Source organism: Pelophylax lessonae (assembly GCF_965119305.1).
Source record: "Pelophylax lessonae genome assembly, chromosome: 10".
NCBI lineage: Eukaryota > Metazoa > Chordata > Amphibia > Anura > Ranidae > Pelophylax > Pelophylax lessonae.
In genome coordinates this window covers 34,883,283-34,908,295 of record NC_138777.1, presented here as the reverse complement: position 1 = coordinate 34,908,295, position 25,013 = coordinate 34,883,283, and the positions used below count along the sequence as shown (strand labels likewise).

General features: G+C 42.2%; 1 protein-coding gene across 1 annotated transcript; it reads left to right on the top strand.

The window, feature by feature from the left end:
• Positions 1–1,132: 1,132 nt before the first annotated feature.
• LOC309565912 (uncharacterized protein) lies at positions 1,133–3,916 on the top strand (the record flags this gene model as incomplete). Its single annotated transcript, XM_082270941.1, has 4 exons — positions 1,133–1,663; positions 1,715–1,954; positions 2,084–2,431; positions 3,098–3,916. The coding sequence occupies 4 exons, from the start codon at positions 1,133–1,135 to the stop codon at positions 3,914–3,916; spliced, it is 1,938 nt and encodes a 645-aa protein (XP_082127067.1).
• Positions 3,917–25,013: the final 21,097 nt, after the last annotated feature.

Sequence of the window (25,013 nt, the reverse complement as noted above, 5' to 3'; positions counted from 1 at the left end):
CACCGCCATTACTCGTTAAAAAAAAAAAAAAAAAACACCAAAAATGACAAAAATCTTTCCCTTTGTTAGTAAACGCGATACCTTTTGCACAAACCATTCAAAATACGCTTTTTTTTACCAAACATATGTAGCATAAAACAAATTGGCCGAAAATGTTAAAAAATTTTGATTTTTACATTTTTTTGGGGGAATTTCATATAAAAAAAATGTGAAAAATATTGTTATTTTTGCAAAATTGACGCTATTTTTTTGTTTTATAGCGCACGATTAAAAAAAAAAAAATCGCACAGGTGATCAAATACCTTCAAAAGAAAGCTCTGTTTGTGGGGAAAAAAAGGACGTCAAATTTGTTTTAGGTACAGCGTCGCACGACCGCGCAATTGTCCGTTAAAGTCACGCAGTAAAAAAAAAAATCGCAAAAAAAAACCCCTGGTCAGGGGTCGGGGCTTAAGTGGTTAAACAATGGCTCAGCCACTACGACTCAAGCCATACGTTACATAGGAAGTTTAAACCATCCCATAAATATAACTCATAAACCTAAATTACCATATCAGCTCAGTCATCAAAACTCAAGCTGGAAACTTATACAACACAAAAGTCCCCCTTTTAACAAAAGGTGACCCAACCACGTAATATCAGGCCATGACAAAAATTGAGGCGGGAGGGAGAGGAGCAGCACAGAGATTCCTCCGGAGGTGAGTAAACTCTTGGGGTCTGAACCCCCTTTAAATAGCCCCCCCAAAACGTTCCAGAAGGCCCAGGAGGTCAAGTGACCCCTACAAAGTTCATCCCACCAATCAGCTGACCCTTCTAGAAGGCTCCTCATGTGTTATTACAGGTGTATGGGGAGTCTTGAAACCTCTCACTCAGGGGAGCCTTGAAACTCCCTAATTGCCGCTGTCCCATAGTAAAGGGAGCCTTAAAACTGCCTGACTGCAAAGGTCACTTTGTTTACTGTCACCATGGCAACAAGCAAGCGGTGACAGTTGGTGAGTCTGAGACTATAAAAAGACCTGCAGCTGAGTCAACGGATCAAACCAGCAGTGAGAGGCGAAGGAGTAGCAGCACACTGTTAGTTCTTAACCTTGTTGAGTTGGTTTTATTGCGATTTTTTTTGTGATTTCCAAAAAAAATGGGAAACTGTTGTAGAAAAAAACGCACCTGTGTTGATGAGACAGCTTATCATCCAAAGTCACAGGCAAAGGCAAAAATTACTTTTAAGCCTTTAGTGGCTGGAAAACAACAGAGATATCAGTCTGATGTCTCTCTCTGCCATGATGTGCCTATTGTGCCTAGTGGAGGAAACTCTGCTGCCAGGCCAACTGACACTAATGGCAAACCAGAGGAGTCCCTTCAGCTGGAAACACCTCAGCTGAACACTCCAGTGACCTATACTGATGGGAAGGAGTTTGTTCATTCTGAGAGAGGCAGTAGCCCTCAGCTGAACACTCCTATTACCAATACCGAAGAAGACACATCTGTTCAGTCTGATGGAGCCAGTAGCCCTCAGCTAAACAGTCCTTTAAACTATTCCGATGAAGAGGGGTCAGAGCTTGAAACATCTCAGCTAAGCACTACAATGACCTATTCCTTTGAAGACAAATCTGTTCAGTCTGATGGAGCCAGAAGCTCAGAGCTGAACAGTTCTGAAATCTTTTCTGATGGAGAGGTGACCTTTCCGCTTTTAAAACTTCAACCGAAACCTCGAGTGACCTTTGCCAATGGAGACACATCTGGTAGGTCTGATTCTTCCAGTAGCTTGCAACCTACAAGCCCTGTAAGCTATTCTGATGAAGAGGAGTCCTTTCAGCTTGAAACATCTCAGCTGAGCACTACAGTGACTTTTTCCTTTGAAGACAAATCTGTTCAGTCTGATGGAGCCAGAAGTTCAGAGCTGAACAGTTCCGAAATCTTTTCTGATGGAGAGGTGACCTTTCCGCTTTTAAAACTTCAGCCGACACCTCGAGTGACCTTTGCCAATGGAGACACATCTGGTAGGTCTGATTTTTCCAGTAGCTCACAGCTTAACAGTCCTGTAAGCTTTTCTGATGAAGAGGAGTCCCTTCCGCTTGGAAAACTTCAGCTGAAACCTCGAGCAACCTATTCCGATGAAGACACATCTGTTCAGTCTGATGGAGCCAGAAGCTCAGAGCTGAACAGTTCTGAAATATTTTCTGATGGAGAGGTGACCTTTCCGCTTTTGAAACTTCAGCCGACACCTCGAGTGACCTTTGCCAATGGAGACACATCTGGTAGGTCTGATTCTTCCAGTAGCTTGCAACTTACAAGCCCTGTAAGCTATTCTGATGAAGAGGAGTCCCTTCCGCTTGGAACACTTCAGCTGAAACCTCGAGCAACCTATTCCTTTGAAGACAAATCTGTTCAGTCTGATGGAACCAGAAGCTCAGAGCTGAACAGTTCTGAAATCTTTTCTGATGGAGAGGTGACCATTCCGCTTTTGAAACTTCAGCCGACACCTCGAGTGACCTTTGCCAATGGAGACACATCTGGTAGGTCTGATTCTTCTAGTAGCTTGCAACTTACAAGCCCTGTAAGCTATTCTGATGAAGAGGAGTCCTTTCAGCTTGAAACATCTCAGCTGAGCACTACAGTGACTTTTTCCTTTGAAGACAAATCTGTTCAGTCTGATGGAGCCAGAAGCTCAGAGCTGAACAGTTCTGAAATCTTTTCTGATGGAGAGGTGACCTTTCCGCTTTTAAAACTTCAGCCGAAACCTCGAGTGACCTTTGCCAATGGAGACACATCTGGTAGGTCTGATTCTTCCAGTAGCTCACAGCTTAACAGTCCTGTAAGCTTTTCTGATGAAGAGGAGTCCCTTCCGCTTGGAACACTTCAGCTGAAACCTCGAGTGACCTATTCCGATGAAGACACATCTGTTCAGCCCGATACCTCTAGCAGCTCACAGACCAACAGTCCTATAAGCTATTTCGATGAAGAGGAGCTCACATCTGAACTAGAGGAGTTCACTCAGCCAAGCAAAAGAAAGATGGACGACAGAGGGACATTTAGCCAGTTTAGTTCCCCTTCTGTTAAACCTACTTTCAAAAAGCTGAAGCCCTATGAATCCCCTATCTGCTCAATGAACCCTTGTGTGGGACAATATAACCTCCATAGCCTGAGAAGAGACCTGCAGTATGTAATGGAATATGGAAACGAAAACTATGCTTGCAAGAGGAGTGTTGAACTCTACTTCCTACCTGCGAACTGTCTTAGTCGTACAGAACTGGATGAAGAAGACCGAAGAAAAATGGTGCGCTGCCTTATCAAATCCCACTCAAAGCACTCCCTGAGCTTGGAGTCCCTGTGCCTGGCCATAAACTACCTGGACAGGCTCCTACTTAACCTCAGGGTGGAGAGGCGCACCTACAACATTATGGCCATTACCTCAATGGTACTTGCCTTAAAAACATCAGAGACATATAGTGAAGAATTGGACCAGATAATTCTGGGTTGTCGCAGACATTTCACCAACACCACAATGTGGACTATGGAGGCATTAATCATGAGGAAACTCAGCTACCGGCTAATTGCTCCAACCACCAACTTTTTCTTGCAGCATCTTATCATGAAGCGGATGGCCAGTGCAGAGCTCACTGCACAGACAGTGGAGGAGAACCATATCCTGATGGTATGTGCAAAAGCAATTGTTAAACTCTGCCTGACAGAGTACTATTACTGCTCTGTCCCTCCATCACTGCAGGCCATCTGCTGTGTCAAAGCTGCTGAATGGGTTGTCTGCCCAGACAAGACTGTCACCCTCACTGGTATACAAGGATACCCAGATGACAGCGTGCAGGAGGTGCTAGAGTACACGATTACTCTAATCAAAGACAACTCTAACTACTTAAGCAGCCTCACAGACTTTGAAGACAGCTTCTATCTATATCAATACTGAGCGCTCCACGCTCAGCAATTCAAACAACACCAAAGAGAGGAAGCTGTAAAGTAACAGCACCACCAAGGGCATATCCCCATAAAAATACTAACATTTACCAACATAACAAACCAGTCAGAATCACCCTGATCCATCCCAGAAGCACTACAGGAAGAAGGGGAAGAGAACTATAGATTTCAGATCCGTTGCACTGGCTGTGTGGGCAATGACAGCTAATCACCTTCAGGGACAAGGGCATTAGTTTACATTCTAAAATTTTATCCTGAAAGGACCAGCAGCTCTCAAGTGAGATAAGGGATAAGGAAACACATTTGCAGCGTAAGATGGTTTGTGAGTGCCAATTTTTAACAGTTTCACGCACACATACCATCAGTGCGTCCACCAGTGCCTTCTTGTGCGCAGCCAAAGGTGTGGAGGAATTATCCTCACTATCCGATAATTCGGGGACGGTGGCCGCAGACTCTGCACAGTAGGCCACGTCCGCAGCCAGGGCTGGACTGGCCTGCCGGGATACTGGGAAATTTCCCGGTGGGCCGCTTTGAGATATAGCCGGAAAGAAAGTTTTTACTCCCCTTTGTAATCGCGGCCGCCGGCCCACCCCGCTGGGTATGCAGAGTCGAGCTAGCTGCCGGATGTGAGCGGCATGATGTCATATCCAGAGGATGCGTGGCAGTAGTCAGCGGATCTCTAGTCATTAGCTGGCTGCACAGCATGGCGGCATCCCTTCCCTGAAGTTCCCTCCCAGGCTCCCACACAGACACCGGTGACCGATGGCGCGCTTAGCTGCCCTGTAGTGTACAGGTAAGAGTCGTGAAGGAGGGACCTTGAGTATTGCATTGGGGGGGGGGGGGCAGGCAGCATTGTATTAGGGAGAGCAGAGGAGGGGATCAGCATTGTATTAGGAGAAGGGGGGGACAGCATTGTATTAGGGGGAGGGGGGAACATCATTGTATTAGGGGGAGGGGGGAACAGCATTGTATTAGGTGGAGGGGGGATCAGCATTGTATTAGGGGGAGGGGGCCAGGGGGGAAACAGCATTGTATTAGGGGGAGAGGGGGATCAGCATTGTATTAGATAGTGGGGAGAGGGGGTGGTCATCAGTGTATTAGATAGCAGGGAGGGGGGTTAGCAGAGTATTAGATAGCGGGGAGGGGGGGTTCAGCAGTGTATTAGATAGCGGGGAGGGGGGTCAGCAGTGTATTAGATAGCGGGGAGGGGGGGGGGGTCAGCAGTGTATTAGATAGCGGGGAGGGGGGGGTCAGCAGTGTATTAGATAGTGGGGAGGGGGGGCAGCTGGGCTGTTCCTAGAGCCTGTGGCCTCCCAGCTGTGCAATCCCTGGAGCCTGGACCCCGCTCTCCCAGTCTCCCCTCCCCCAACAAGGAGTAAGAGAAGGAATAAAAAGAAAGAATACATGGAAGAGAGGAAAAGTGGGGGAGGAACAAAGAAAAAGGGAGAGAGAGAGAGAGAGATGGAAAAAAAAAACCAAGAAATTAGGATAGAGAAAGATAAAAGGGAAAGAAAGGAGAACAAAGAGGAGTGGTAAATCCTAAAATGTACCATAAGAGGTTTTAATTCTGTATGAGTGGTAGGGACCCAGAGAGCGCTAAACGTCCGCTGATTAGGGGCACAAATGACTTGCCTTGAGTGCTGACAGCCCACGCTACGCCACTGAGGCTGGTATGAAATTATTTCCAGGGCTGGTTTTTAGTCCCATTCTGGCCCTGTCCGCAGCGACCGAATTAGATTCAGGATTTTATTGAGACAGATGAAGTAGGGGAAGCGGGGGATGCTTTATGCTAGCCCGCCGCCCAAAAGCTATCTTCACCCAGGACACAAAGGACTCCAGGACCGCCGTCAGTGCATCAATGGATGGCTGGGTCCCCGAAGGGACCTGCAGCCTCTAAGAGGGAGTCAGGTGGGTAAACATGCTCCAGAGACACCATCAATAAATAGGGGGACCCCCACAAAGTGTCTAGCACTGCAAAGGGACACCGCCACCACGCTGCTAGCACCACCAGGTCGCCAGCAAACAGCACCGCACAACCTGCAGCAGAGGGAGGGAGGGACCCTACCAGACTCACCACCCCACCTGGGTAGCATTCACTGCACCAGGATGCACTTGCTCAATGAGCGGCATCCAAAGGGGAAGAGAAAAACCCAGGAGTCAGCACCAGGGGAAAAGGAGAAGTTCACACAGCCAAAATGAGCCAAAGGTGCGTGATTGGCCCGGCTAATAGGGGAGGAGGAGGCCGGATTTTTTTATTAAACACATCTTGCAAAAAGAAGCATGATTGGCCGGCTATAAGGGGAGGAGAAGGCTGGATTCTTTTTTTTTTTTTAAACACATCTCACAAAAAGGAGCGTGATTGGCTGGCTATAAGGGGAGGAGGAGGCCAGATTTTTTTTTTTTTTACACAGCTCTCTCTCAAAAAGATAAAAGCGCATTTTTGGCTGGCTATAAGGGGAGGAGAAGGCTGGATTTTTTTTTTTAAACACATCTCTGAAAAAGAAAAAGGAGCGTGATTGGCTGGCTATAAGGGGAGGAGGAGGCCAGATTTTATTATTATTTTTTTTTTTTTTACACAGCTCTCTCTCAAAAAGAAATAGGCACATTATTGGCTGGCTATAAGGGGAGGAGAAGGCTGGATTTTTTTCTTTTTAAAACACATCTCACAAAAAGGTGCGTGATTGGCCGGCTACAAGGGGAGGAGGAGGCTGGATTTTTTTTTTTCAAACACATCTCTCAAAAAGAAAAAGGAGCGTGATTGGCTGGCTATAAGGGGAGGAGGAGGCCAGATATTTTTTTTTTTTACACAGCTCTCTCTCAAAAAGGAACATTATTGGCTAGCTATAAGGTGTTAAACTTTCAGTGCGAAATAGAAATACATTTTTATTATTACAGGTCAAGAATTGTGAACTTTGAGGCCTCCATTGACCTTGCTACATATTGAGTCAAAACTCTTTCAGTTTGAAACACACATTGCGTCCATTGTTTGACATGGTTTTGTTTGCCTGAACTTTGAGATGAGAAGCTGTGTCATCTGCCCCGAAAGGAAAATGTGTTTGACAAACTTTTAAATACAATACTCAGAAAGACAGATAAATAAATCGCTTATCACAGGTGGATCGGCCTTTGGGGGAAAAGGTTTACATAAGACATCCTTCCCCTGGTCTTGAAACACGAAAAACCAGAGAGGTCGTAAAACTTTATGTTCAGGCCATGACTCACACAATGGGCGAAACTAAATTTCAGGATAACACCTGTGTTCAACCATACACAATGCAAGTAAACTATTGTTTCCACCCTGAGAAGACAAACAAAACTGTCTGGACAAAGACGAGAATCTGTCATTTATTTACCTAAACACAAACAGGGGGATAAAGTTGTTGAAATCTACACGGAGTCACATAAACATTGTCACTTAGATTGATGAGAACTGCAAATCTCAAAATGAATTTCAGAAAATCATAAATTGATATCTCTGCCCCATCATATACAAAAGGTGTTATGGAACTATGATGTTATGACAACCTCCTACTGAGAAGTACATTATATTCTATCATATGGTAGTGTCAAATGGTCAGAAATTTCACCCATATTTTATCATCCAGTCCAAATCATAAATGTACTGTTGTTAACATAATAATCCCTTAAATGGATAATACTCCAATTGGAAACAAACCATGTATAGAAAAAGTTACACATACAAGCTGTTGTGTATCAATATATATAACTGTATGTATCTATATAATTCTTACTGCTACTAATTGAAGTCTTGGGTTAAAAAGTAAAATCCAATATATATATATATATTACGTAAGATATATTAAATATTAGAATAGTGTTACCAAGATTAATCTTTATTTAGATACCTGGTGGATTAAATGGACGTCATAGATGAGAGCATGATTACATTTTATGTTTTTTTTTATAATAGTCTTAAATGGAGAAATCTTTAATTAATTTTAATATACTGGTTAACCAAGAGGTGTCACCCTATGACATCACCAGTTAATGAATAAGATGTTCCAACCAATAGGAATAATGTTCCTCCCACTGGGTTTGGCTTATGATAATTTTTACTGCCCTTTTGTTCAACACAAAATAAAAAGAAATCAGAGATGTAATAGGACACACAACACAACAGACACACACAAGACACAAGACACATCACACTTACAACATACACACTACTAACAGCCATGCATAGACTCATCTACACAGACGCCATCTTGGTCCACCCTGTATCTGAACCTTTGAGGGACGCCAAAAGAAGCTCCTCCCTAATTGGCCACCATCTTGGAAATGCAGCCATCTTAAAGGAACCTGGTAACTACTATTCTAAGCTAAGCGGCCATTTTAAATATGGTAATTATGCCTTGCTGTTATTTGATTATTATTCAATATTGTTTATGTACTTCCTTAAATGTTTTACATTTCCTATTTAAAGGGTAACGAAAGTACAATCCCAGCCGTATAAACCATATGTAGATTTTTCTCTAAAGAGATGATTTTTGTTTTTATAACATTTTTTAATATCAGATTAAGCGCATTATTTGCAATTTTACGTCTTCCGTTTTGCATGGCTTATTCTCACTTCATCTGCAGTGGAATGACTTTCGGCCATGTGATTCGCAGACTATTGTGGTCTGATTATATAGAATATTAATGTATGGTTCATACTACACCTGGGAAAAACATAATCTTGTTTTATTTTACTTCATCGTTTAGCTAAATATCACATTGCATTTATCGTTTTAAGTTGGTATTTTATGTAAGGTTATCTCTTTGTGTCACTCAAGTATGATCATTTATGGTGAAAATATGTCTTGCGAATAAATATTCTTATATATATATTCCCTACTGTAGACTGCTTCACTAAGATTGGTATATGCTTTTAAAAAGAAATTAACTGATATAAAAAAAAGAACTTGGGAAAATTGCGTGGTATACTATGAGTGTCTGAACAAAATTAATTGGGTTTTTTTTTTTAGATATTAAATTATTTGCCGTAATCGGCTGGAGGCACTGCGTCATAATTCTATTGATAGTTCAGACACCGCCTTTTAGTAATAAATTAAAAATAGTCAAATTTTATACCAAAACGCACAACATATTAACTGGAGTTGCACTGCTGAGATATCATTAATTTCTTACATATGCTAATCATAATTTTGATCATGGTGACATAATTAATAACTTTGCAAAAAAAAAAAAAAAGAGAATTTTTTTTTTTTTTTAATAATTTTTTTTTTAATTATTTAATTATGAATATTGATAGTAATGCCCTAAAATGTCTACATAAGGTAAGGTTCACGCTGCCAACTCTGGCTAGATGTTAATCCCACAGCCCCAGTAGATTCGGCACAGATCTAGAATATGTAGAGACACCTCTCTGAGTCTAAAATGGTGGTATATGTATAGGCTAGTTGGAGTCATACCAAAATCCTCAGAAAAAGTCGGGCCAAAAATGGGCACCAGACGTGGGTAGGGGAAAACCTGATGTATGAACTCACCGAAAGCTTCTCTAACCCCAAAGACGTCAGGAAGCGTGATCACATACTTTTAGAATCATGGCCAATCTTACTGTATCTCTGTGAGGAACTGCACCATAAGGCTCAGCAAAAAGGAATTTAGTAAAGTTCTAATCTCCACTCCAAATAATAAGAAGTGAGATAAGGAACCTCCTTGAGCAGGTGAAAGTGACCTCTATTGGGACACATAGGTTAAGAGAATGTAGCACGAAACTGTAGGAAAAAGTAGAACTGTGGCAGAAGTTGTATTCAGAAAGCTGTAATATAAGCAACCATTTGAAAGAGCAATGTAAACGATTAATGCAAGAAGTAGGAAGTTTTGAGCAAGGAAATGTTTTTTTTTATTAGTGGAAGTTGCCAAGTAACCAGCAGTTGAAAATTAAGTTGCCGAGTAACCAGCAGTGGAAAATTTATAAATAAATAAATAAAAATAAAAATGTAACAGTTCCAGTAAGGACAGGAATTCATAAATAAATAAATAGGAAAGTTCAAAAAGGTTATGGTGTCCATACAAAAGGGTACTGCTTATCAGTCCTGCATTATAAATCAAATGAAGTAATTAATTAGACCCAGATATGACTCCCAGTCTGATGGTCATGACCCAGACAAGGGGGGGAGAGTTAGGCAAAGAGTCCACGTCCTACCCCAGCCATATTCCTAAGATAGGAGGGCAGAAATTGGGCAGCCATACATAACTAGGTATGAGTCATGTTAACAAAGGTGTTGTAGAATATTTGATCAGAAAAAACAAACTATAACACTAGCAGCGCTAAATAAGAGGTCCATTGAATAAACCAGTGTCCTTAATGACTCATACAAAATATATATATAGTACAGTCCATGCAGTAAGCACAATTCACCAGGGTAGGGGAGTGAAGGGTCTTGACTGTTCCTCCAAAAAATGACACCACACTCTAGTGCTCCCCCCCTTTGGATGAAACACTCACCAGAAACTGGTGAATATAGAGCCTTAAATCCACCAATCAACGGGTGTGCTAATCACTGCTGGGCTGCTCCAAAATCCTCCTTCCTCCAGAGTTCCTCCGCTCAAAGTTCATGCAATTGAACAAAGTGGGGGCAACAATAGTGTAATTCTGCAAACTTTTATTAAAACTACACACAGTAAAACCCCTCTCCCCTCAAGATGTCTACTCACAGGAGGGTAATGGAGTGAAGGCATAAAGGATCAAAATATGCACACTGGATGACCGATTCGAAACTCTCCTGCAATCCCATAGGAATCACGAATGGTGTCCTGTGCGAAATGTTCAGCGACCGCGCACATCAGCTCTGACGTTTCGTCCTCACGACTTCATCTGAGAGCCCATGTGCGCGGCGCGGTCGAAATGCTTAAATAATGACGCCAGCGCATGCGCGCCTGCGTCCGCCTGAGATGTCACCCGGAAGTACACCTCTTATTAGCTACACAGCTAACATCGGTGCTCTGATATACAGACGTGTCATTCCGGCCATGCGTGATGACGCACATCCGCCGGCGACCTCCAGCCCAATAGCTGATGACAACATCCGGTTATGACACCGGATGTGCGTCACCGTCGGGATGTTCCGATACCTCTTCTGCGGACACCCTATTAAGTCGAGCCATGGAACCACATACAGTCCGAAGAGCGCCATACACCCTCAGGATGTATAAGTCCTCCCACTCGACTGTGAATATATCATCCGCCTATATCTATGGGGCGATTTAAAATGTATTTCTAATATGCAGTATACATATTTCATACTATATGCCTTACACTTTACACCGGTAAGAATCATAAGTACAACTGCAATAAAAGCAAAGTAAACATATCAGGCATCAAATATGCAGTCTGGTATATACGAATAACTGAACCTAATGATTCCAATCATAATATATGGATAGCAGATAATATACATAAAAAATAAATATGTGAAACTATTAAAATCCTCATTTAAAAAGGATATACTAAATAAAACCTATAATTAAAATATTTTTACACAAACATGACATCCACCAGAATATCAACATTGTATATAAAATTCTTAAGACAGACAATATAGAAAAGGTACACAAGGGAGAGAAAAATAAAAAAGGGGGAGGCCTAAGAGACCTCAATCGTGGATGTTACCACATATCTATTTTGGGAATATACTGCCAACAACAATCTGGATAGGGACTACCTCTGAATATTAATAATTGCTAATAAAGCAGTTAATATCCAGATCAACATTAAGACCCTTGGGGTGTAAACTCTCCGTCAGATAAATCCAATGTGTTTCGCGTTTGGATATTTCGCGAACTCTGTTTGAGCCCCTCCAAACCGGTTCCACTTTTTCTATACCCCAAAATTTGAGGTGAGTAGGATCCCTATTGTGGAAATCCCGGAAATGGAGTGACACACTGTGATCCTTGAACCCGTTACGAATGTTAGTAATGTGTTCCGACACTCTCGTGGTTATTGTCCGTTTGGTCCTCCCAATATAAAGTAAATTGCAGGGACACTGCAAGCAATAGACCACGTGGGTGGTATTGCATGTAATAAGGTCTTTTATTTCAAAGGAAAGGCCATTAGATGGAGAGGTAAAATTGGTGAAATTCCTCAAATGTGTGTTCACCTGTTTACATGTCTTACACCTCCTACATGCAAAGAAACCAGCTCTTTCATCCCAGAACATAACAGGTTTCTTTGGAGGATCTAGTACTTTTTTTACTACCCGGTCTCCAAAGGTTGGTCCCCTTCTATAAATGAAATTTGGAGACTCCGGCAGAACACCACACAAAAGCTTATCCATGCGAAGCACAGGCCAATGTTTTTTAAAAACCTGTTCTACTTCGCGATGTTGTGCACTAAACTGTGTTATAAAGCTCCACTCGTGTTCCTGTGTCCTTTGTTTAACCGAATCCCTCAGGCACTCTTCCTGGGTTAGTAAACCTATTTCAGTGATTGTCTTATCCAATTTGGCAGTTTCATACCCTTTTTCCAAAAATCTCTCCTTTAAAATTTGGGATTGTTCAAAATAATCCGCCTCCAGGGTGCAATTCCTTCTAACACGGAGGAACTGTCCCCTGGGGATGTTAGACAACCATAATTGATGGTGTCCACTCTGGACGGGGAGATATCCGTTCCGGTCGGTCGGCTTGAAGTACACTTGAGTCTTCAGCCCACCGTCCAGAAGGAATACCTCCACGTCCAGATAATGAATCTTTTCGCGGCTCCAACTGAAGTCCAACCTAATGTTATTGGTATTGACATTAAGTTTATCACAGAACTCCACTAAAGAGGACTCGGTCCCTGCCCACATAAAGAATAGATCGTCGATATAGCGACGATACATGATCAACTCTTCACGTTGGGCAGCAAAGATTGACCGGTCCTCCCATTCTCCCATAAATATATTAGCTAGGCTGGGAGCGAATTTCGCCCCCATAGCCACACCTCTCTGTTGCTGGTAGAACATGCTATCAAACCAAAAATAATTATGTGCTAGGCAGAAGTCAAGGGCATCCTTCAAAAAACGTTTTTGGATATCAGGGATATCGTCCCTTTTACTAAAGGCCCAATTGAAAGCGAGCAGTGCATCCTCATGTTGAATAATAGTATAGAGAGACGAGACATCTGCTGTAACAAGAAAAATGTCCCTGTTGCTCGGTAGCTTCACCTCTCTCAAAGCTATCAAAAAGGCCTTAGTATCCCTAAGATAAGACCTCAGCTGTACTACACTTTTTTGTAAGAAAAAATCTAGATACTCTCCTAGCCTAGATGTTACAGATTGAATACCGTTAACTATTGGTCTGGCTGGAGGGTTGACCATGTCCTTGTGGACTTTAGGTAACGTGTAAATTGTATGAGTCATATCGGGTCACCGCAAAAAGACTAGCACCCCTAAAAAGATACCATACACCTCTAGAATTTAAAAAGTTTGTTTTAAAAAGAGTACTGTCCCGATTTTTATTAAGACAGGGTCCTTAGATATTACAAATCATTTTGAGGCCTATGAAAACAGCCTTTCTGTGTTGTGCCTCAAGGATGTAATTTAAAAGTCGGCCCACACATAAAAAAAAAAATCCTTAACGCTGCTAGAGCTGCTATATATAATTTAAAAGGTACACAGCACCAAAGCCCACTGAATTTTTGCTGTACTGTACTCAAAAGTGCCTAACACCCTTCAATGGAGGAGCCTGAGTACAACTATCCAGAATTTAAAACCCTGTGCTTTGAGGCATCGGCCAGGTACATAAAAATAAGTTTGGCCAGGGACTACAAGTTGGGATGTTCACTGGAATGGTTGGCAAAAGAGAGCGACAATTTGCACTCCATCCAACAGACCAGTGAACCTAAGAAAGGCGTGAGCCTGTCACCAAAATTGTGGCAGAAACACACCTTTCTCCTCAACCTTAACACTAAAAAAAAAATAATAATAATAAATAAATAAATAAAAAGGAGCAAGATTTTATACCGGATACCTCAAGGAGGACACCGGACACCCCACAAATAAGGAGGGGGGAGGCCATTTTAGGATTTCTTTCCAAGGGGACAGAGCCCAAGGTTCAAAGAATCTCCAGGGAGCATCCCCAAAGAGCCCAATTCACCCTTGAGGATGGAAATCCTCGCTATGCCAAATATCCTCAACAAAAGGGGGGACCCCACAAATAAATAGGGATTTGCCCTATCTTAGGGCTCCTCAAAACCCTCGGGAAGATGAAGAGACATTGAGGCCCAGACCCCTGCCAGAACCGAGCAAATGGTTCTGAGGGGGATCTGTCCCATCTGTCTGTACCCGAGAGACAAAGGCACCGCAGGAAGCGGAGCCAAATAAAAAAAAAAAAAAAAAGCCAATAATTCTATTTCTGAAAAGATTTTTCAGCAGAGTAGATGCCAAGGTGGATCGGATGATCACTTGGTTCACTCAGGGCACTGTAGCCCGAACTAAAATAATTCCTCTTTAGGAACAAATCTTGTGGCCAGCCAAAGGCCACAAAATCCTTAAATGCCCAAATAGCAAGGGATCAGAGGGACACACTGAATGGATGCATAGGAGACAGAGGTTCTAACACCATTTTATCCCCAGGTCACAGTATTGAGGATCCTGAAAATCCCTGCCAGGGGGATCTTGGTTGTTAGATAATAACTACTCTCCTATTTTTCAGTGGTCACTTCATCCCTCTGACTCAAACAGGTCGCTCAAAGCGGGCACATTTCGAAAAATCGCCAATGGCGGTGATACAAGGAGGATCAAACCCTAATGACGTAATGAAGTCAAGAGATTAAAGGTGGTATTACGGTAACCAAGAAAAATCCTCAATGTCAGGTAGTTTTGTTGCCTACCATGAATTGCATTGATGCCCCAAAGGGGGGATATTATATTTTTTTTCCTCCCAAGTAGAAGGTAAATTCTAACAAAATAGTATATCACTGTTCAATTGTTCAATGTGTGGTATCCATGGTGATGAATACGTCCCCATGTTAATGAGCCCCAGAAGTCAGTCTCCCCTGGGAAGGGTTGCATATATAGTCTCACCGCCCATGGTGGTCAGATAAAAGGCTGATCACACGATGGACTAAAAGGAGGACTCTGAGGAAGCTCAGGATACCAACCTCACATTGAAATTTCAACTAAAAGTTATGGCTGAAAACTGTATGTATCATTTTCTCATGGAATCCATTTTCCTTTATAGGACTAAGAGATCCAGGAAGTAAGCAGGAAACCGAGAGTCTGATGTGTCTGAGACACCCAAAGGGGGGTACAGTGTGAAGGACCCCGGGATACCCCTGATGGCCAGTCTACCAAGATGAACCCGTCAAGACAGCCAAAGGCAAAAGTGCCCGGAGAAATCCACATTCCACTGGCCAACAGATGATAACCCTTGGATCCACACCTCACTCGGAGTCACCATGCTTGTTTACTGAAGTCACTACACCTACTTGCAGGTGTCTATAACCCCATTCAACTATTCCATACCTATCTACAAAGCTGTCAAAGTCCGATTTAAGCCCTATTTCTTCAAAAGTTCTGCCTTGGAAAAAGGTTTCAAACGGCTACGGCAATTTTCACAATTTTTCCAAGAGGGGGGATTTGTTAAACTTTCAGTGCGAAATAGAAATACATTTTTATTATTACAGGTCAAGAATTGTGAACTTTGAGGCCTCCATTGACCTTGCTACATATTGAGTCAAAACTCTTTCAGTTTGAAACACACATTGCGTCCATTGTTTGACATGGTTTTGTTTGCCTGAACTTTGAGATGAGAAGCTGTGTCATCTGCCCCGAAAGGAAAATGTGTTTGACAAACTTTTAAATACAATACTCAGAAAGACAGATAAATAAATCGCTTATCACAGGTGGATCGGCCTTTGGGGGAAAAGGTTTACATAAGACATCCTTCCCCTGGTCTTGAAACACGAAAAACCAGAGAGGTCGTAAAACTTTATGTTCAGGCCATGACTCACACAATGGGCGAAACTAAATTTCAGGATAACACCTGTGTTCAACCATACACAATGCAAGTAAACTATTGTTTCCACCCTGAGAAGACAAACAAAACTGTCTGGACAAAGACGAGAATCTGTCATTTATTTACCTAAACACAAACAGGGGGATAAAGTTGTTGAAATCTACACGGAGTCACATAAACATTGTCACTTAGATTGATGAGAACTGCAAATCTCAAAATGAATTTCAGAAAATCATAAATTGATATCTCTGCCCCATCATATACAAAAGGTGTTATGGAACTATGATGTTATGACAACCTCCTACTGAGAAGTACATTATATTCTATCATATAGTAGTGTCAAATGGTCAGAAATTTCACCCATATTTTATCATCCAGTCCAAATCATAAATGTACTGTTGTTAACATAATAATCCCTTAAATGGATAATACTCCAATTGGAAACAAACCATGTATAGAAAAAGTTACACATACAAGCTGTTGTGTATCAATATATATAACTGTATGTATCTATATAATTCTTACTGCTACTAATTGAAGTCTTGGGTTAAAAAGTAAAATCCAATATATATATATATTACGTAAGATATATTAAATATTAGAATAGTGTTACCAAGATTAATCTTTATTTAGATACCTGGTGGATTAAATGGACGTCATAGATGAGAGCATGATTACATTTTATGTTTTTTTTTATAATAGTCTTAAATGGAGAAATCTTTAATTAATTTTAATATACTGGTTAACCAGGAGGTGTCACCCTATGACATCACCAGTTAATGAATAAGATGTTCCAACCAATAGGAATAATGTTCCTCCCACTGGGTTTGGCTTATGATAATTTTTACTGCCCTTTTGTTCAACACAAAATAAAAAGAAATCAGAGATGTAATAGGACACACAACACAACAGACACACACAAGACACAAGACACATCACACTTACAACATACACACTACTAACAGCCATGCATAGACTCATCTACACAGACGCCATCTTGGTCCACCCTGTATCTGAACCTTTGAGGGACGCCAAAAGAAGCTCCTCCCTAATTGGCCACCATCTTGGAAATGCAGCCATCTTAAAGGAACCTGGTAACTACTATTCTAAGCTAAGCGGCCATTTTAAATATGGTAATTATGCCTTGCTGTTATTTGATTATTATTCAATAATGTTTATGTACTTCCTTAAATGTTTTACATTTCCTATTTAAAGGGTAACGAAAGTACAATCCCAGCCGTATAAACCATATGTAGATTTTTCTCTAAAGAGATGATTTTTGTTTTTATAACATTTTTTAATATCAGATTAAGCGCATTATTTGCAATTTTACGTCTTCCGTTTTGCATGGCTTATTCTCACTTCATCTGCAGTGGAATGACTTTCGGCCATGTGATTCGCAGACTATTGTGGTCTGATTATATAGAATATTAATGTATGGTTCATACTACACCTGGGAAAAACATAATCTTGTTTTATTTTACTTCATCGTTTAGCTAAATATCACATTGCATTTATCGTTTTAAGTTGGTATTTTATGTAAGGTTATCTCTTTGTGTCACTCAAGTATGATCATTTATGGTGAAAATATGTCTTGCGAATAAATATTCTTATATATATATTCCCTACTGTAGACTGCTTCACTAAGATTGGTATATGCTTTTAAAAAGAAATTAACTGATATAAAAAAAAGAACTTGGGAAAATTGCGTGGTATACTATGAGTGTCTGAACAAAATTAATTGGGTTTTTTTTCTTAGATATTAAATTATTTGCCGTAATCGGCTGGAGGCACTGCGTCATAATTCTATTGATAGTTCAGACACCGCCTTTTAGTAATAAATTAAAAATAGTCAAATTTTATACCAAAACGCACAACAAAGGGGAGGAGGCCAGATATTTTTTTTTTTAAACACATCTCACAAAAAGGAGCGTGATTGGCCAGCTATAAGGGGCGGAGGCGGCCGGATTTTTTTTTTTTTTTAAAAACATCTCTCCAGATACCTCTCCCATTTTACTTTCAAAATAGAGAAGACACATAAAATAAAAATAAGCCATTAAAAAAATATATTTTAACGATTTATGCCAATTTCTTCACCATCAATTACTCCTAAAAAGCAACTACTTCTATCACCACAATATAAATTACACTCATCCCCATGCTGGGCCATCTGGCACAACTGGCTGCTGCAGCGGACAGTTGAGTAGAACCGATCAGTGGTCGTATTTAAATTGGCTTTCCACTAATACAATGCAACAAAAGCAAAATAATCTTATACCTGCTGGAACCTGAACCGCTCTTATGTAAGGGTTCAGCTGACATTTAGTACTTACAGTATGTACATTTACGACGCAGACAGCAAAATAGTCAGCCAGGCGTTTCTCCTGTTAAAGAGAATCTGTCACTTTGCCTATTCAGAGCAGAATGACTGGTTCTCTTGACAGGCATACTTCCTCCACTGAGTCCACTACAGCTGTATGTTTTGCTTGTTTTTCCAATGTGTACTGGCCAGCACATGACATGCTGGATCCTCTTTGATCTTCTCCTAGTGATGGGCAGTCATGGATGATGGAGAGAGTGGAGCTAATGTGGGGACATCAGAGCAGCACTCTGCATCAATATACTGGGTGTCGGGTTCAGGGGGCTCATGACACCCTTCAGTCTCATAGTGTCATTGAACCCGGAAGACTGAGGACATCTTGTGGTGAAGAAGAGAACTGTGTACAACGATGTGTTAAAAGGGGACTACAACCAGAGGTGCAACTTTTATATTTTTAAAGCCTGGAGCTTAGCTTTAAAGTAGAACTATAGGTAATTTTATTTATAACGGAGGGTTATAACCGCTGTCAGATTTGTTTCGCCATTTGTGTTCCATTGAGGAGATTTCTCTTCACTTCTGGTCTCATAGCCAAACAGGAAGTGAGAGGAAATCCCTGCAAATTAAGGGAATCCCTTGGGGACCCCCCTTCCCCCCATGTCACCAGAACTAGTGTCCCCATTGGAAGATTTTCTCTCTATTATTTTCCTGGAGACAACCCAACATGTTTTTTTACTTTCACTTTTGATAATGGTAAAAAGGACAGACAGGTGAATCTCCTTAACACAGACAGCAATAAAACTTGGCAAGCATTTTAATCCCTCTCTACTCTATCCAAAATTTAAAATAAGTTTTGCCTTTAGTTATACTTAAATATTCTTCTGCCCTCCTCCTCAGGCCCAATCACAACATACTGATACAGGGAAAAGGTAGGATGCTCCCTCATACCTGGAAGTACCGGGTAGTTCTAAGGGCCCCAAAAACAGAATGGAATGATGGAGTGGTGAAAGAATGGTAGGATGTATAGCAAAATGCACCAGTCTGCGCAACTGTGTATTCCCCTCCTGGCGACTCCAAAATCACATAAAGTGATAATAAACTTTTTTTTTTTTTTAATTAAATGAACAACAAAAACATGTCCTACTTACTTGCTCTGTGCACTGCTTTTCCACAGAGCAGCCCCGATCCTTTTATTCTGGGGTCCCCCACTGTCATTCCAGCACCTCCTCTTAGACAAGTGCCCCCACAGAAACCCGCTTTCCACTGGGGCACCCGTGCACGCTCGCTCCCGAACCACCCTGTCTGCATCTATAAACACAGAGTGGGCGGCTCTGTCCCGCCATCCTCTCCCTTGACATAGCATTTGATTAACAGCACCGGGAGCCAATGGCTCCAGCTGCTAACAATCTGCTCAATAAGGAGGGAGAGAGCGGCGAGAGCAGAATTTGATAAAGGGGGAGGCTGGGGGGAAATCCTGCAGAACAGAAGGTTTTTTCCTTAACGCATAGAATGCATTAGGGTAAAAAACCTTAACACTTCAGAACCACTTTAAGGTGCCAACATCCAGACGGCTTGTCTGGCCCAGTATCACTACCCCCTAAAAAGAAATACCAGAGCTACAAACAGTAGATTAGCCCAGCAATGGAAATAGAAATGTAAAGACTGTCTTCAGCTAGTCTTCTCTCATGCCATGCCCTACTAACGCGTTTTACCTTTCCACACGTTTAATCGAGAGAGGGTGAAATGCGTCAGTGGGTGTGGCACGAGACTGAAGCTTGTCTTTACATCTCTATTTCTATTACCGATCTTACCCGCTGTGTGTGTCTCTGTTTTTTCTTATTACAAGGTGCGTGACTAGCCTGTAAAGGGAGCCTGTCACTATTCTCTGAATTAGCAAAGTGGAAGATTCTCTTGAAGTTGCTGATAAACAATACAAGAAGGGTGCTGCTTGTGCTGCCTTCTCAACAGAAAACAAAAAATACGTGAACACTAAAAAAAACAAGTGTTAATACCCTCTTCCGGTCCCTGCTGTGGAAGGGAAAGGCGGCTAGGATCCGCTTGGAGCAAATGCAGAAGCCCAGAGATGGAGGGGGCCTTGCCCCGCCCAACCCCTGGCTGTACTATCTGGCGTCCCAGCTGCAGCACCTGGCGGGTGCGCTGTCGGGGGCTCCGGCTGGTGCAGCGTTGACAGTTATGCAGGAATTTACGGGGGCAATTGGGGTGCCAGAGGGACTGGAGGCACAGCTGTTCACCAAACCCAATCGGCGATACCCGACGTATCGCCTCCTACAGAAGGTATGGGATAAGACAAAACAAATGCAACAGGTGACGGGATATACCAAATTTAGTCCGATCTGGGGTAACCGTGCCTACCCGGAATTGTGCAAATTAGATCAGGCGGACAGATGGCGGGCTTTGGGGGTGACTCATTTGCGGCATATCCTCCATGGAGGGGTCATGCTAACATTTGCGCAGTTACAGGAACGATTCTCCCTACCCGACCACATGAAATTCTACTACATACAGTACCTGTACGTAATTTTGTGCAATAGCCACTGGGGGGTGCACGTGCGCCGCCAAAGGCGCGATCGTGTGCTGATTGGACCCAGGGATTGCCAATCAGTGGATACGGCGGACCCGATTTCCACCGGTCTCCCTTGATCATTCCCAGGAGAGACAGAACGGCAGTCTTCCTATGTAAACAAGGCAGATCGCCCTTTCTGACAGGGGAGAAGATGGAGATCCTGTGTTCCTGCTAAGCAGGAACATGGATCTCTGTCTTACCTCAGTCAGAGCACCCCCCCTAGGGACACATTTAACCCTTCGATCACCCCTGATGTTAACCCCTTCCCTGCCAGTGTCTTTAGTACAGTTTAGCATTGATCACTGTATTAGTGTAACTGGGCCTCAAAAAAGTGTCAAAAGTGTTGGTGTCTGATTTGTCCGCCGTAATGTTGCAGTCCCACTAAAAAAAAAAAATAAATAATCGCTGAGCACCGCCATTACTAGTAAAAAATTAAATAAATAATAAAACTCCATAAAAATGTCCCATCGTTTGTAGACGTTATAACTTTTGCGCAAACCTATCAATATATGCTTATTGGGATTTTTTTTTACCAAAACTATGTAGCGGAATACATAGTGGCCTAAATGTATAAGGCATTCGATTTTTTCTATTTTTTTATTGGATATGTTTTATAGCAGAAAGAAAAAAAAATGTTTTAAAAACGATTGGTCTTTTTTTGTTTATAGCGCAAAAAATTAAAACTGCAGAGGTGTGGGAAAGAAAGGACATCAATGTTATTTGGGTACAGCGTCGCACGACCGTGCAGTTGTCAGTTAACGTAACGCAATACCGTATCGCAAAAAATGGCCTGGTCATTAGGGGGTAAAACCTTCCGGGGCTCAAGTGGGTAATTATCAAGAAGAAATACATCTACAAGAAGGGAAACCAGTCATGAGGCAAACATGGCAGTAGTCATAGCAGAGATCTCTGTTGAAAGTTAAGTTGTCTGGCTGTCACACAGATCCTTTGCTTCAACAATGAGTCGGTGATCAAATATACAGATAGGGATTTCTGACTTTTCTGCAATGTTTTGTGCAGACTTGTCAGTGACTCAAGTACCGAAGCCAGGGGCTCAGCATAACAGCCAGGTATGTTGAATTTTCAGAAGGAGGTCTGCAATGGCAGTCCCTGTATATCTCTCATTACAGATTCATTATAAAAGCTCAACAGAACTCTCATGCAGCCACAACAATAGAAAGAGACCTGCCTGTTCATCAATGCAGTGGAACTGCCACGCCCACAATGCATTATACAGGAAAGGTCGGAGGCCAAACCGGTTATCATCTGGACTGTAGCTCTCGGCATGGTATGCAGGCGTCAGGGTCGTCATTTTGTGCCGGTTAATGGCGTACATCCTGAAGAAATGTTTCACTTTCTCAGCTACCTGAAATAAAATGGACAGAGGCAACAATGTAATTTGGAATAGGAAAGGATGGGGACTGGAAGAAGGACTGGGTATTTCACACAAAGGAAGCAATGCAACAGGATCCTTTTTGACACAAGTACATGGTTACACAGAGACATAGGGAGGAGGAGAAAGGGGGAGGAGGAGGAAGGGGGGGAGGGGGAGCAGAGCTCATCATGGGAGTAATGGCACTGATGGGAGGGACTAGCCAGGGACAGACGAATCGAACGATCACCACTTCCAAAGCTGGATGGCACCAGAGAGTTTCTGAGAGAGAGAGACAGACAAGTCACAGACTGTCCTGTCTGTCATTGATCATTGAGGCGCAGACTGCCTCTGTTCTGTCACTGTCAGGTCCGGGAGACCGTGACATCAGGTCTGTTCCTCAGTGCTGCCACGGCAGCTACATTTAGTGATGGTCCAGGGCGGCTGCACAGCACAGGCAGCAGTGGGACTGAGTAGGGAAACCAGCGGCCGGGCGCCCTAGGCTACAGTGCGCCCTAGGTGGCTGCCTAATTTGCCTTAGTGGTAGCGCCGGCCCTGAGCTGAGACCACATACAGCATACCATGCTGTGTTCCCGGGTTGGAGTCGAGACTTCCGGTCTCATACCCGGAACACAGTAGAGTATCAGCGCTCAGCCATTATGTAACTATGTAAATATCAAAAGCTGAAGTTCAGTTTTAAGGATCAGTCCACCCAAAACTGATATCTTGGAGTTTAGTAGCCACAGTATTGTTAGAGAACCTGACATATTCTTTATGTTCTATATGGCCAAAGGTCGGTGGACACCTGGTCATCACACCTTTATTTGCTTGTTGGTCATCCCATTCCAAAACCATGACCATGGCTTCCACCTACAGCCATTACAACGTACACTCTTCTGGAAAGGTTGTCCAGTGGAAGACGTTGGTGAAAATGTGTGCCCATTCAGCCAAAAAAAATTTGTGGAGGACAGGTAGTGACATTGGATGAGAAGACCTGGCTTGCAATCTGCTTTCCAAATTTCAATTTCTAAAGGTGTTCAGTAGGGTTGAGGTCAAGGCTCTGTACAGGACACTTATATTCCTCCACACCAAAACATGTTTTCATGGAGCTGGAATTGTACACAGGTGTACAGTCATGCTGAAACAGAAAATGGCCTTCCTCAAACTGTTACCACAAGGTTAGGAGAGCACAACTGTCTAAAATGTCTTTGTATTAACCTCTTTAGGATTGCCGGTCTGCTTTGTACTGCAGACGGTCGGCTCCTAAAGCCACACTGAAGTACCTGTACGTCACTGGCCTCTTTCGGGTATAGGGCGCGCAGGGAGAGGGAACAAAGATACAGTAAACCCCCGCTCCATTACGGTTCAGTTTCTCCCCGGTATATTGCGTTTTTTTCTGTGATGTTATTTTACGAATTAAATCATTGAAAATGAAATATTTTTGTGTTTTCCATAGCTCTTGCTCTGTCTCTCAGTATCTTTTATGTGTTTAAATGAGTTTCTATTGTTTTAAAAGTGTGTTTAAAGACCTTAAAATGCTTTTAAAAGTACAGTGACAGTAAAAAAAAACATGCCTACAGTGTGTATTTTAATAGGGTTTTTCTATTTCGCGGATTTTCTTTTCGCGGATGGGTCCGGAACGTAACCCCCGCAATGGAGGGGGGTTTACTGTGTTTAGTAAAAAGCAGCACATAATACACACATTAACACTTAGGCACACTCTAAACCCCTTGATTACTCCGAGATGTTAACCCTTTCCCAGCCAGTGTTATCAGTACAGTCACAGTGTATAGTATTATCACTAATCACTGTATTAGTGTCACTGGTGATGTCAGTGTCAGCCAGTTCCCACCCAGTGTCAGTTGGTGTCAGACTGACCGATGCATCACATTCCTGCCATCACCACCATTACCAGTATAAAAAACTAAATACAAATTCCAGTATATATACACCATAAATAGATAAATGGTAAAAAGGCGCTGGTAATCTTAGGTGTAAAATATAAATGATTTGAAAGTGTGTGATCTTATTTAAAAACGTACTAAAAATTCTCATAACCAGGTACAAATGCCAGTGGTGCATACATATACAATATATATAAATAATTAATATATAAAGTGCAAGTGCTGTACAACAATTTGTGCAAAAATAAAAAGTGCTTAAATGTGCAGCCACGGATATGTTAAATAACATGTACCATAAATAAATAATAAAACAATAAAGAAATATTGTGACTACTATTTCAGTGCTTAAGTGATTTTTTAAAGTGCTTATGGGTAGTTCATAGTCCAAGTCAATTCATGCAGGGAAAAAAAACTTGAATGTATTAATTGCTTGGATCTTGGGTGCTCCGGTGATGGGGTGTGACACTCTTTGCTTCTTACCAGATTGAAGCAGGTCGCAAAGACCCCCAACACCTGCGATCCCTTTTATATAGGTGGATCAGACCTTACGGACTTCTCTTTCTTTAAACAGAATATACTGCTCCTTTCTCCTATTTTTCCTTGTGTATTACTCATACGTGTGAGGGTAGAGCCCACATATAGAAAGACACATAAAACAGCCAAAATAGTGTAATACTGTTGATTTAATATAGGTGCATAGTAATTATAATGATTGGCTCCTTACATTTAGTTGTGCCCTCCTGGCACTGGGCAATTCGCATTGGTTGCTGCGGGTATCAGGAAAAAAAGCTCTACGAGGATCTGCAGTACCCTCTCTTGAGTCTCCTTCCCCCCTTCTAGCGTGCGGCGGTCGTCGTGAAGTGAGGCGCTGTGGCTTAGTTGGTGAAAGCACCTGTCTAGTAAACAGGAGATCCTGAGTTCAAATCTCAGCAGTGTCTTTCCATTTAG